The sequence below is a fragment of the Sander lucioperca genome, chromosome 3, assembly GCF_008315115.2.
Source record: "Sander lucioperca isolate FBNREF2018 chromosome 3, SLUC_FBN_1.2, whole genome shotgun sequence".
Lineage (NCBI taxonomy): Eukaryota > Metazoa > Chordata > Actinopteri > Perciformes > Percidae > Sander > Sander lucioperca.
Window position 1 is genome coordinate 44,350,923 of NC_050175.1, and position 14,251 is coordinate 44,365,173.

The window sequence follows — 14,251 nt, forward strand, 5'->3', positions numbered from 1 at the left end:
TTAATCCATTCCATATTGACCCGGAGCCGTTCTAGCCACCATTCGACTGTAAAATGAAGGAGGGAGACGAGAATGTGCTGCCTGGATCATTGATTGGAACATTTACTTGTAAAAATCCTCTTCCTGCCAACCCTGGCTACTGAAATCTGGAGCCACTGATATGTCTGCTCTTCTCTCTGGTGCTCGAAGACGATACAGACAACACAAACACCGCTGAACGTTACGCTAGTTAACACTATACTCGACAGCAGCTAACGTTAGCCTACTGCTAGCTAGTAGCTGGATTAAACACGGTTACAATGCTCACAGCTAACGCTGAACGGTGTAAAGTTTGACTGTGTTTTACTGTAGAGGACTGTGACTCAACAGCGGGATGTAACAATCTGCAGCTGCCGAGCTGCTGTCGGAAAAACAACACAGACGGTACGTTCAATGAAACTGGTAAACTACAGCTTCGTGGTGCATTTGAAGTTATTGTAAATGTCCTTGGTGGTTGTTTTTGTCGTTCAACAGCAATTTACTAGTGAAATAAGTTATTGTTATACATTATTATTAAATTATTTAATTTTGACCATATGGCCTTAGCAATAAACAAGCCGTTCTTTAATGTCACCAACTGTTGTTTAGTACCCTTTGTTTTCTTTTCTTTTTTTACTTTCTTAAAAAGTATTATGTATGCGATTAATTTCGATTAATTAATCACAGTCTGTAATTAATTAGATACATTTTTTTAATCGATTGACAGCCCTAGTTATTTTTATAGTCATCAGTTCCTTGAATGGAAATTCCAGCATTTGTCATGTCAACCTGGGTAACTGCAGCAAAGGAATCCCAGGGGACTACCTTCTGTGCTTATTTTCTGTTCAGACTTAAACACAAGTGTTTGTAATGATTTCTTAATTGCGTTTGTTTTATGCAGAAGGCTTACTTTAAGAAAAAAAAGAAAGTTTGTCAGGTTTTTAAGAGTATGTATCTCGCAATGGGTAGAACTGGGTTCCTGGGCTGTCTGATGACACTTGGCCACTTGGTGGCAGGAAACAGGTTGAAAAAATGATGGGGAGGTATTGTACAGTATGGCAACATTATGATACTGTATGTGGCTGCATTACATAGTCTAGTCTGTTTTCAGAATGTCTCCATTGGAGATAGTAAGTGGTATTGTGGAAAGGGTCATAATGTACATAGCATTGAGAATTGACCCCAGGTTGACAACAACCACAAGGCCTTGTGATGGGCTCATTTCTGACCCTGGTTCCTCTTATGCACTGTTTCTTTAGCACCACCAAAAAAAAAAATAAAGACCACCACAAAATAAACCCACAAACAAAAGCCCTCCTGCTGTGCAATGATCTCCTCATTACTGTTTGTGTAACATGCAGTCGATGCAATAGCTACCTAGTAAGGCCATGAAGCAGATACAGATGGCAAAGAGGGAGCTGAAGCTCAGGCCCACGTCCTCCCGATAGATGGCCAATGTTGTCTCACAGTGGTGTCCTCTGTAACCCTCTGGGCAGTGGCAGGTAAATTTGGAGGGTGACTGGGCCACACAGGTGCCCCGGTGGCAAGGCCGCGTAGCACAGAGGGTATAGACACAGGACTTTCTGGTCCCGTTCACACGGATCATGTGGCCAGGAGGACATCTGCAAAGAAGGGTTAGACAGTGACAACAGGGAGGGGAAGAAAAGAATCAGAAATAATGGAAGGCACATTATTGTTCATTTTGGACATACATCATACTCTATGTTAGGGTTTCAAGGTATTTATTTTGAAAATGATGATTTATTTTGTTTGTTGAAAAGTAAGTGAAATCTTTGAAAAGTTGCTTTGATTTTAACAACGTTTTTGTGAATCGGGCAACAAATACCGAAAGCAAACTCCACTGATGTTGGAATAGAAAGAGTGTCTGAAATTAAATTTCTGGGAGTGATAATCAAAATAAAATGTTGCATATGGATTGAGTGTGGGAGTATTACACCGTATCAGAGACAGATTAGTGACATAAACCATATCATTTGATGACCAGTAGTTTTGAAGCCTACACACATCCTGTCGTGGTCATTTTGCTGACATCTGCCTCCATAATGTGTATAACATCATGGCCACACATTCATGAGCTACTGGCTCGTGTGAGTATGCTCAGCCTCATGGCGCAGTGGGTTGATAGAGATTTGAACTTGAGAAAAGCAGTGTTACAATCCCAGGATAATATATTAATATGTTATTGGTGTTGTAATAGCTTTTACACTTACATATTAAAGGATATATTAAAGTTTGTTGAATGACTTTAAAAAGTTTTTTATAATGAAGATTTTATAATGAAAAACAACAACAACAAAACATCAGTGTTGTTATAGGCTATCGGCCAAAAGCGGAACTCTCGCCAAAATGCAACCTAGGGTCTTTTTGTGAATGTACCCGAGTCAAACTTTCGTTTAAAAGCATATTTAGGACAGAATCGCCACTTTTAAGATTTACCACATCTTCGTTTTTTGGTCAAATGCTAGCCTCAAAATAGCTATTTTTAAAACACTAAGAAGACTCGACACAACATGAGACTTTCTACACCTTAACGAAAGCATTGACAACATTGTTATATGGAACTAAGCTTTAGGAGCTTTCTATCTTTACTCTCCTCCCTGTTATGTTGCATTCCGAAATCGATTGTTTTTGACTGATAAAAGGGCTGCGGCCGGAAACAACAAGACCTACGGTGAGTTGTCAGGGCGCCCCAAAACCTTTCTTTTTAGTAAACTCTGGGTACACAAACTATGTTGTCAATGCTTTCGTTAAGGTGTAGAGCCCCTGGTGATACTTGGAGCAAAGTCTCATGTTGTGTCGAACCTTCTTAGTGTTTTAAAAATAGCTATTTTGAGGCTAGCATAAAGGTGCCCCTAGCACTCCCATTCAAAAGGCCATTTGACCCAAAAACAAAAATTTGGTAAATCTTAAAAGTGGCGATTCCATCCTAAATATGCTTTTAAACGAAAGTTTGACTCGGGTACATTCACAAAAAGACCCTAGGTTGCATTTTGGCGAGAGTTACGCTTTAAGGATTTTCTAAATCCACCTTCAATTTCTATCTTGTACTGTTCCATACCTAGTTCCATACATAACTGTTACATGTGAGGAAATCTGGGGAAATACATTCCAAACAAATACAATTTTCATACTTCAAAAGAGAGCCATAAGGATTGGAAACAAAAGTACTTACCATGACCTCAAACTCACTGTTTATCAAATTATAGACTTTAAAATGTAGAGAATTGCTCAAATTATGTATAAAAAACAATTATTACCTGAAAGTATCTAAAGGTTGTTGAGAGTCAATATGATTTTAATTCCAACACGTAGATTAAGATGATTTAAATGTGCATGACACCAGATTTGATTAGGTGAACGTGTAATAATGATTCAGCAGTTACAGGTGTATCAAAGAAAAACACAGCATGTAAATAAAAGTGATGGAACAAGGGGAATAACAAAACAATCAGACTGGACAGTTACAGCATAAGAAGATACAATTAAGATGAGTATGAATGTGCAGATGTGTTATTGGATGTTTATTACCATTTCCCACAGTAAAAAAATGAATGACTTTTTTGTGAATCAGTGATCTTCCACAGATGTATACCTCAATAGAGAATGAACTGGAGGAGAGGAAAGTGCTGACTGCGACACTGGCAGTAACAAGGATGCTTTTATGCAGACAGGGGCGCATTTTCTGCCTCACTTCAGAAAGCACCGCCATAACTAAAAGCTCATTTGGGTGTAACAGCTCAAACAAACATTTTACGAGGCCATTAATTCAGCATCCCTTTCGATGTCTATGGAGCAGCTCCCTGGCTGTACATTTTGATGACATCAGAGATGAGTCTTGCCTCTGGTCTCAGGAGATTTCTTCAAGCTTATAAATATTAACTCAACTTTACTATGAAACAGCCACATTAAATTCAAAATGTGACTGTAATTTACCTCATAACTGTTCCTCTTCCACCGTAAAACTAATCCAGACAAAATACTAAAGGGTTACCTTACTGTATCATCTGCCAAACTCAGTCTCCTATGAATCATGTTCATATGCAACTAAGCTCCTCATTACAAACATTACATTAGAGACATTTTGGAGGTTTTGGATGCTGTAAGGGTCTGTCTTGTTTGGGCATTTTTTTTCTAATTATTGACAAGTCGCGGTCTGTAGTGTAATATGGCTTTGCTAGATGTGTCTTTCTGAAAATGAGAAGACTACTGAGAGTTGTTTTTTTTTCAACTTGTCTTATGTTGTCTTTTAAAAAAGCAGCAAGCACCCCAAGTTGATCAATCTCAATATTTGCTGTCCATATGTGGTATTTCAGGTTTCAGAAAAAAAAAAATACATTCTAAACACTCTACTGTACCACATGTGTTGGAAATAGGGTCAGCAAAAATGTTAAATATATGAAAACATACAATAAAATAACAAAACATGAACTTACTAAACCGTGTTAAAACACTGAAAGGTGATTTATTTGTTGTTGTTTTGGCCATCATCAGTATCATCAGGACAATGTACTTGAAGTATTAAAAGTAAAAGTATTCAATGTAGAAAAATTCTCCCATTTTAGAAACTGAAAACAATCAAAAGAGTTCTGTCAATCAACTAAGTGTTTGATGGTCTAATCATTTCAGCTGGACTTGTAGGCCTTTATATTGTTGGCTAGTTTAATTTATAATAAAACATTATATTTTATAAACTACATGCATTTTGTCTTCAAACATCTTAATTTGTAAAGTAACTAGTAACTAAAGCTGTCGGATTAATGTAGTGGAGTAAAAAATACAATATTTCTCTCTGAAATGTAGCGGAGTAGAAGTAGAAAGTGGCATGAAAATAAAAGACTCAAGTGAATTACAAGTACCTCAAATTTGTAATTAAGTGAAGTACTTGAGTAAATGGACTTAGTTACATTCCACCACTGATTATGGCAAATGTGTAAGCAAACAGTTACCTGTGTACACATCCAGCAGCCATTTTAGAATTGACTTGGCGTTGTGTTTCTGGCCAAACAACAAATTGAAATCCACTCAGCTCTACGTATGACTCTGCCAACTCTCTTTAGCTGCTAACTACTCAACTATGTTCAAAAGCTACTTGCTAACTTTGCTGCTAGTCTCGCTTTGCCAGACCTTCCTCCACCGCCAGACCTTTCTCCACCCTGCAGAGATCTGAAAGAACCATAGTCCTCATAAATCGACCGGAGTTTGAAATGCCCACACAAAGGAAGCCCAAGGCAACGGATATCCGGCCTAAACGAGTGCTATCCAGCGCAATCCCAGAAGTGGAACTTCAAGGATAGACTAGTCTGCTGCTAAGTACTGGGCAGGCGGGGCACAGTGGTTTTATCCACTGAGAACAGCTGCCTACTGCTATCCATACCCATACATAAGCCACACATGGATGGTGACGAAATATCCAATTCATAAATGCAGGCAGCTGTGAACATATAAATAAATAAAGGTTCTATCAGGGACAATGAAGGGGGGAAAACACTTTTTGCACTAGAACATGTTGGTATTTATAGTATAATGTTATGATAGATATTGTTACACATGCTTAACTGTCAGTGGTGGGGCATATGCACCACTTGTATTTTGGTGTGTATGTTGGTATGCATGCAATGTTAACGTGACGCACAGCAAATCTAACTGTCCCTGCTGCACACAGAGAGATATTTAGGTCTAATTTTCACAAAAGTATACATGCAGCATCAATGTAAGTAGTGGTAATCATATAATTACACACATTAAGTCAAAATATATGCTGGGAATATGTGTGTTTGGAGTGTAAAACTGTTTGCATGACTTATTTTAAGGTTTTACTGATTGCTTTGGCAGCATTTCACCATAGATCCTGTGTAGGTGTTGAATACAGGACGCCTGTCAGTCAACAGTGCTTCTCTTTTCTCTGTGATTTCTCTCTTATCCTTGCCTGTCATTAGCCGTGATGGAAATCAGTGCTACGCGTGTCTTATCTTAACCTAGATGAGCATGCTCACTCACAGTAATTAGTGACAGGTGTGGTGTTGTGGGAGTTTCTGAAGGCTAATCACTTTTGGTTGAGAGCAATTTTCACTGAAAAATACTGGGTTTTTTCATGCTCCACAGAAAGCCTCATTTGTGTGTAATGTGTAACACCAACAGAGTGTACAAAATGTAATTTCTCCTTTGCGGGATTATTAAGGATTATTAAGTATGTCTTCTTCTTCTACGTCTTCATTTTGAGAAATGTAGTGTTTTTTTTCTGTAAAAATGTAGATTGTCCTGCAATAAATAATAAGCTAATACATGTAGTAAAGCACTTGTTGATGTGCATGTTTATTCGCGCGTAACAATTTCTGATAATTTGTGTCTCATGAACACAACGCTGTCTATTCTAGCTGTGGCCATCCATGCGCACTCAACGCACCCTCATACAGTAGAGATGGTCTATTTGCATTGTGACGTTACCTCCAAAATGTTTTACTGTGCAGCGAGCAATGGGTGTTGCGTTTAGAGAAGCTGTTGGAAAAGCTATGCACTGTTGTCTCTTATGCTATGTTTTCCGTAAGACCAACATTTTGAGGCTGTGGGTTGAGAATTGTCACGCTTAGCAGCCTTGGTCTGGTCTGTTTAACAAAGTAACGCAAACCATCGCATGTCCACAGTGCGTTGGCATTTTTATTGTTTCTCGGCTGAGAGCAATTAAAAACACATTGCAACGGTGAATATATTTTCTGTTTCTTTGTTGTCTCAAGCAACATATTCTCCGTATGAACTGAATTGTATCAATATAGTTCTGCATGTAGGCTGACGCATTCATGTACGCGCGTGCATGTGTACAGTACCCTCCCACACCCAGAAAATAGGGCTCCCATAAAAGCCATGGTGTCAATGGAACACTGGTTACTACTGTAGGGAGTCAGAGAGCACGCTTTTGCTGTGTTGTTGGTTTTAGAAAGGCTAAAAATACGACACCACCATCCAAACTCTATTGATTCCATATATGATTCTATATATCTCCCTCAATGGGCCCTGAGTTTTAAATATATGATTATTGCTTTGATTACAGGCCCATGCAAACCACTTTAAGATTTAATAAAATGAAGTTATGGTTGCTAAACTATGACTGGACTGCTGTTCAGGAGAGGGATAACTGAACGCCATATTGTGCTTTTTAAAATAAAAATCAAACACTGACAAACTTAGTGTGTTGTGTTTTTTTGAGCTCCATGGAGAAGAATTATCCACACTACAGTGTGTGTTATTATTCGACTATTTGAGTGTGGCCCCCCCAGAGTAATCAGGTATCAAACACTGGGCTTGGAGGACTCGCTGCCAACACTTACTACTGTCAAATCATCTTCCAAGGTTCAGGTCAAGTGGTAGCAAGAGAACAAGGCGAACAAGCAAGCAGGGTGGGAATGGCGGGGGGACATAAGAGTGTGTGTGTGTGTGTGTGTGTGTGTGTGTGTGTGTGTGTGTGGTACAGTGGTACATGGGTTGAAAACACTGAGCAGGAGTGAGCAAGCTGGGAACCATACAAACCAAGAAATGGAGGGGCAGAGTGCTAGAGTGAGAGCTATTGTAAAAAAAGAGAAGAAAATAAGTAGGTGGATGGATGATGCGGGTGAGCGAATCAGAGGACTGAAAAAAAGGTAAAGGCAAGATTAAAAGCAAGGCTGCAAAGACTGAATGGAGGCTGATGTTTCCAATTGCAGAAAAAAATTGCTGATATTAGTGCATGTGGCTAAGAGCACTCAGCGTTTGATTCGGTCTGTGCCACAGGAGAGGGTTGTTAGTTTGCTGCGGCTTTTCAACGCACGACATTTCCCATTTCCTGCTGACAAACAAATAACCCTCATACAGAAAGGCATACAGAAGTGGATGTGAAATGTTGATCAGGCAAAAGTGTGAATCCCATCTGGGTAAGAGTGCTGGGGAAATAATTTATTTTTCACCTCCGACACGTTAGGCGTTTAGCTTAGTAACTGAGCAGATGGGGCTCACTGCCTTATTCATTGCCTTTTTAAAGGGAGACATGGCTGTAGCTGAACACACTGGCTCTTATGAGGATTTAAGTTTTAGAAGTCTCTCTAAAGGCCATGTTTAAACTGAGGCTGCATATGCATTAATACATTTTCATTTTTAAGCGGTGTTTTTGAGTTAAAAAACGATCTCCGTCCATACAAGAGTTTAAGTGTGTGTGGCAGAAAGCTCCAGCAGAAGAACACAAAAAAAGATCCTGGCTCAACTTTTTGTTTTGCTGCAGTGTAGTCTAGTGTCAGCCAGCAAGTCACCCTGTTGGCCAATCAAGCTTCGCTCGCAAACACCGCGGTCGGAGAGGAAGGTTCTTGTTGTAGTTGTGACTACGTGCCAGAGCTGAACAATCGTCCCTCAAAGAGTATAACTGTCCCCACTGTGTCATTTTCTTTGACAAGCCTTTAAATTGGACTTTCTGGTTTGTATTTCATCCTTCCACCAATAACCCGCAGCAACACTTGTATATACGTTTGTACATTCTTTCCTTTTTATTTTTCATCTTTATTTTTGAATAGTTGTTCTTGTATTTTATCCTTTTTATTATTTCTTGTACATTCTGTATGTGTGCTGTGTGTCTTATATTTGTGCTGCTGTACCACTGATATTTCCCAGTTTGGGATCAATAAAGTCTATCTAATCTAACATGCACACCAGCGCAGCCTGGAACAACTAAGCCTCCCTGGTGTACAGCCACGCTTTGAATTTCTATTTTAATGTTATTAAGGGGTGCATACTAATTATTTGGTGCATTTGGAGTTTATTTGGAACAATTGTGCTGCGACTGTTTCACCCACAGATGTGTGCAGAGGCGTGGCCGGGTTGGGTCAGTGGGTACAGCAGGCGCACATATACTGAGAGGCTTATGCCTCGACACAGAGGTCCAGGGTTCGACCTGTGACAATTTCCTGCATGTCTTTCCCCCCCCCCCCCTCTCCCCTTTCTCACCTAGCTGTCCTGTCCATTAAAGGCGGAAAAGCCCAAAAAAATAAATAATAAATGTGTGCAGAGGCCAGGCAAAATTAATAGGTGATGTCATACGCAGCACCGCAGGACGGACTTTGAAGCAGCTCCACAGTATTTCTCCTCTGCCAGGCAGGCTGAGGGGGTCGCGGCACAGAGCTGATCTGAGTTCACGTGACACGCTGCCCATGACTAAGAGGCTAAACCAGTTTACTTTCTCATTTGTTTTTCAAAGAGCAGAAAGCAATTTCAAAAGAAAACAAAATGAACACACCATTTTGTGATGACCTTCAACCAGGTTGGCACTTGGAGAGTGTCTGGCAGTCACATCGCATTCGTGTCTGTGGTTTTTAATCAAGAAACCGAGCAGCGAGGAACAATGAAGACAAGTTAATTCAGGCTACGTATTTACACTAACATCCACAGTCCTGAAACGTCCTGCAGAAAACGGTACACTGAGGTCAGAAAGAATGCTGTTGAAATGTTGAGGCATAATTACAAGTACAGTCAATATGTGATCTGTATCCATCTTTAATCCAGAGTGATTATTTTAACACTTTGGGACCACCAGAGTCACATTCCTCTGAGCCGCTGACACGATCAGTAATCAACTGAAACGTCTTTAAAGGTGTACTGCAGTGCAACTATTGCACTTCTATAAAGTTGAGGGACTTACAAAGACAGACAAAAACAAATTGATGCAGAAGAGGATAAGCTGTATTGACTTTTTAATCCCTAGACTGAGCTCTAAAACAGCTGGGTCCTTACCATATTGCAACTCCACAGCATCATTTTACTTAATGCCCACGCCTTTCAAAACTCCACATCCACAGTTTCTGTTGCAGTCTTTTGCCATAGATTTGTTGTTACTGAGTGTTACACAACTGTACACACAGCGGTGAGTTTAAAGAGTTATGATAGCAAGGATGAATACAGTTTTTGTTTTTAACAGGCTGCATCACTAATGGATTTTAAAACTGATTTTCCCATCAAAGCTTTGATTCAGTTGGTCCTAAACTTTTTTTCTGCAGGGCCCCCCTTTTGTAGATAACATATTTTCAAGCCCCTTCCCCATTGTGAGGTGCACCACAATACATACATTAAAAAAATAAGTATTCTTTCTTTTTGTAGTTGTGGTGTTTGGTGTGGTTTCATCGTCTGCTCGTCTGGCAGTCCTTTCAAAAATTTTGCTAGCAGTACAGCAGAAACATGCGTTATATATTTATAACGCGGCCTGGATGTTTTTCTGGTTGTTCCCTACTTAAAGTGGATGGAAGATGGCTGCCACATTTTCCTGCTAACAGCCCAGCTTCCTTATGCGCACGTGAGCAAACGCTTCTTGTGCCATGAAATTGCCATGGAATTTGACATTTCACCAGCTTTAGAACAAACAGAGTCTCACGGATGCTTTTTCATCTACAGTTTTCCCACGTTCTAAAGTAGGTCTGGGCCAGGTTGTTTCAAAGCACATTTACTATGGGGCCGTGAACAAAAAATAATGCCAAGGTCAAAAGCTGAAAAATAGCTGCATAGGAAGAGTGAGTAAGTTTTAATGCACGTGTCTTCATGCCAACACTGTACAAAGTAACGCATTACTTTGTACCTTTTTCAATTCGGCGCAACGTTACTTTCCCAGGGACAGATTTCACAGCGACACTGCCTTCTCAGCTGGGTGCTCACAAGCTCCACACGGTACGTGACAGAGGCTGGTAGCAGAGCAATCATGGTAAGCGAGAAGCAGCCAAAGCTAACTTTTGAGAGCTTTTTAAGCTTTGTGGCTTTTTGCTGGACGGCGCTCTGAGCCAGGCAGACACAAAGCTGACAACCTCACAGACAGATGCGGTGGAGATGGCCTCATACATACACGCAGCGGACCGCTGTGGACTTGTGTCGGTTGCACGGCCATGCAAGGATTTCCAGAAAAAAGGCTGCATGTGTCTACGACAATGCATGGACCATCGTGGCTGCGCGACCGGTACAAGTCAATACAGACATTACATACACTAACACCGTGTAACGCCGATGACCTGCTGATGGGCATTCAACCCGCGCTGGACTCGTTCATAATGAATCAGCCGTCACTACAAGTAGTAGAGAATCCAGTCTGCAGTGGAGTTCAGACACTTCACTGATAAACCATAGATCGGCTTTATGGTCAAACATAGCTTTTGTATAATTAACTTCAGTCTCTGCCAGAGACGCCTGCTTTTAAAAGTAATGTAAAAGTAACGAGTAACGTAAAACGTTACTTTCTATAGGGGGTAACTGAGTAAAGTAACGGATTACTTTTTTAAGAAGTAACGAGCAAACACTACTTTTTAAAAGTAACTTCCCCAACACTGGCGGTTCCACATGGTGTGTGCATGTGTGTGTGTGTGTGTGTGTGTGTGTGTGTGTGTGTGCGCATACCTGCATTCGTGCACTCTCCACAGGTCAACACAGGTGAAGGGGGGACTACATTGGTTCCTTTTGCAGGAGTCAGACGAGCACCCAAGGGAGAGGCCTTGTATGCTGACCTGGGAAACCCCATCTCGCGGCTGGCTGTCCAGTGGCATGTAGCGACCATTGAGGCGTATGTCCCTCATGCAGCCTGTAGGGAGAAAAATGGAACAGAGTTCAGTGGAACAAGAAACACACTGTTGTCCCATTCAACTCTACAGACACACAGTTGAATTAGAGTTGTACCTCATGAACCTGGTGAGCCACTGGCTCCAGGTCTAGCACTTCAGAGCAGCATAGATCCACTAGTGATGGCCAACTGAAGCCTCATGAAGCTTCGTGAAGTATTTTCTTTATTTTCTGAGCCCACTATATGGCGTTGTTTATTCAAAAAGAAAGGCTCAAGGAATGGAAATTCAGTGTGTTTTAACCCTTTGTTGAACAGAGAGCGCCATCTAGAGGTCTTAGAAAATAAAGAAAATGCTTCACAAAGCTTCATTTGGCCATTACTGAAATCCACCCTGTGTTCCATTGACTGTTTTGTGTTAAGGCAGGGTTTTCCCTACCACAATAGGGCTCAGGAGCAGCAACCAAGCCGTTTTAGGCACCACCTACGCTGCATGAATGTAAAATCAATGTGAGCATCAAAACTGACTTTTCTCAGATCTAATGATTGTGGTTGGTCCCCAGTGGACTTCTTTAGCAAGTTTTGTCTTTAAGCTTTTTGAGTGTTATTCATTCATTATCTGCTCTTGCTTTTACAACATTTAGACAGATATAGTAATGATATGTGACATTGCATATTTCTTTTATTGAAAAATGTAGCATTTTCTTTTTTGGTTTCTAAAACCTCCGCCAAATGTGTGCACCTAAGTCTTCCACAAACCTAGGGAAAACACTAATGAGGTGTGTATTGCAGAATTGTTAATGCCACTTATACTGTTGGAGGAAATCTCTGAAGGCAAGGATTTGCATACATGTTAGATATTGTACAATGCGCTCCATGGTACACTGATAGCTGTGCTGTTTACACAAGTCACTGCTTCGCTGGGTTACACTCCTGAGACACTTACCAATGGAGTGTAAACATAATTGAAAGCCTGTTTGCAAAATGCTGGACACAGTTAATAGAAAACATTGCAAATAAGGGCAAAACCCTTTCGCTTGGAACAAACCCCAATGGGTCTGGATCCTAGTTGTAGTTAAAGGATACTTCTGGTTAATTACAATTTGGATCTTATTTCCATAGGTTTGGCTATCGTTTCCATCACTTAATAATAACGATACTTACTGCTCAACAAAGTCATTACTGATATCTGGGACATGGTGGCATTGAAGAACGAGCCGTCAGACAATCAGACAAATTTTAAACAAACTCTCAAGGTAAGCCAGACTCATTAGAAAGAGAAAACAAAGGTGAACAGTAGAGCTGCAAAGCTTAATTGATTAATCAGTTTGAGTAATTTTTTTATGAAAAAAATGTCAATATTCTCTGATTCCAGCTTCTTGAAAGTGAATATTTTATTTAGTCATCTGAATAGTTTTAAGTTCTGGATAAAATGAGACATTTGAGGACGTCATCTTGGTCTTTGAGAAACACTGCCCGGCCATTTTTCACCATTTTCTGACATTTTATAGACCAAACAACTAATTGATTAATCAACAATGAAAATAATTGTTAGTTACAACCCTAGTGAACAGTAAAGTTATGTACTACCCAAACTATCCATTGTGAGCATCCATCACAATTTACACGCAGACTATAACTTCCTGGTTCAGGTTTAAACTACTGGACTTGCCATAGTTCAATCAATGGATTATAATGTGATAGTAGAATATGTACAGCATTGATACTTTGTGTGTCCTATGTTCCCACATTTCTAAGATTTTTTTTCCAAAATGAGGCCCTATGTTCCTACATTTGCTTTTTCATAAATTTGTATCAGATTTTATCCCCCTAACCCTTAACCCTAACCCTAAAAATTTTTTGTGGAAGCATAGGGCTTAAATTGAAGGGAAATGTAGGAACACAAGACCTAATTTTAAAAATGCCCAAAGCTAAAGCCAAGCTCGGCACAGCAGGGCACGACTACAATTAGTGGGGAGTGCCTTTGACACATTACCGCCTGTTGAATGTGAATGTTTTAATCGATACCTGCATACATTCAACTGAACTCCAACTCAGCATAACAACATGCTTTTTGGGTCGGTGCTCTTACTGTAGAGCAGAGTTTCTGAGTTTTACCCAGGTAATGTTTAAAGGTCTTCGATAACCATTATGTCTAAACTCGATAGGTGGGTAGGGTGAGTTTGTAGTCCCCGTCCCCGAGGTTGTAGAAAACGCAGAGGAGGCCCTGGAAGATCTTCAATGGGGAAAGAGGACATGTAGTATGAGTTCAGATGTTTGGTCTGGAATTGAACATTTGATTTTTGTGAGACAACTTTTAATCATAAATGGGACATTGTTATTGGTCAAACAAATATGTAATTAAATTAAATGAATAATCCTAAATTGTAGCTTAATTAGTCTAATTGGAATGAACATGTTTCCCATGTAATGTACAGTAAGGGCTTGACATTAGCATGAACCAAACTGGTGGCAGCAAGCCTTTCATCAATTTATCACATTTCATTCTTTGTTGAGAATGAATTACATTCTCACAAAACAATAATTAGTTACCTGGCATTAGGGCGATTAATACAATTCTATTCTCAATTACGATTTTGGCTTCCGACAATTATGAAAACAAGATTATTTATTATTCAAAGTTCAAGTAAATCCACTGTCAAATAGACA

The 14,251-nt window shown here is 40.0% G+C and overlaps 2 protein-coding genes across 4 annotated transcripts in view; one reads left to right on the forward strand and one right to left on the reverse strand.

Moving 5' to 3' along the window:
* The window catches only part of dpy19l3 (dpy-19 like C-mannosyltransferase 3), a 616,246-nt gene that overhangs the window by 101,266 nt on the left and 500,729 nt on the right, over positions 1-14,251 (forward strand). The window lies entirely within an intron of this gene.
* The window catches only part of si:ch211-186j3.6 (neural-cadherin), a 369,843-nt gene that overhangs the window by 21,776 nt on the left and 333,816 nt on the right, over positions 1-14,251 (reverse strand). For both annotated transcript variants that reach the window (XM_031290668.2, XM_035999800.1), the window contains exons 34-35: positions 11,425-11,605; positions 1,396-1,640 (exon numbers count right to left, since the gene is read on the reverse strand). In XM_031290668.2, the coding sequence (XP_031146528.2) occupies positions 1,396-1,640; positions 11,425-11,605 (426 nt within the window). The remainder of the gene's footprint in view (positions 1-1,395; positions 1,641-11,424; positions 11,606-14,251) is intronic.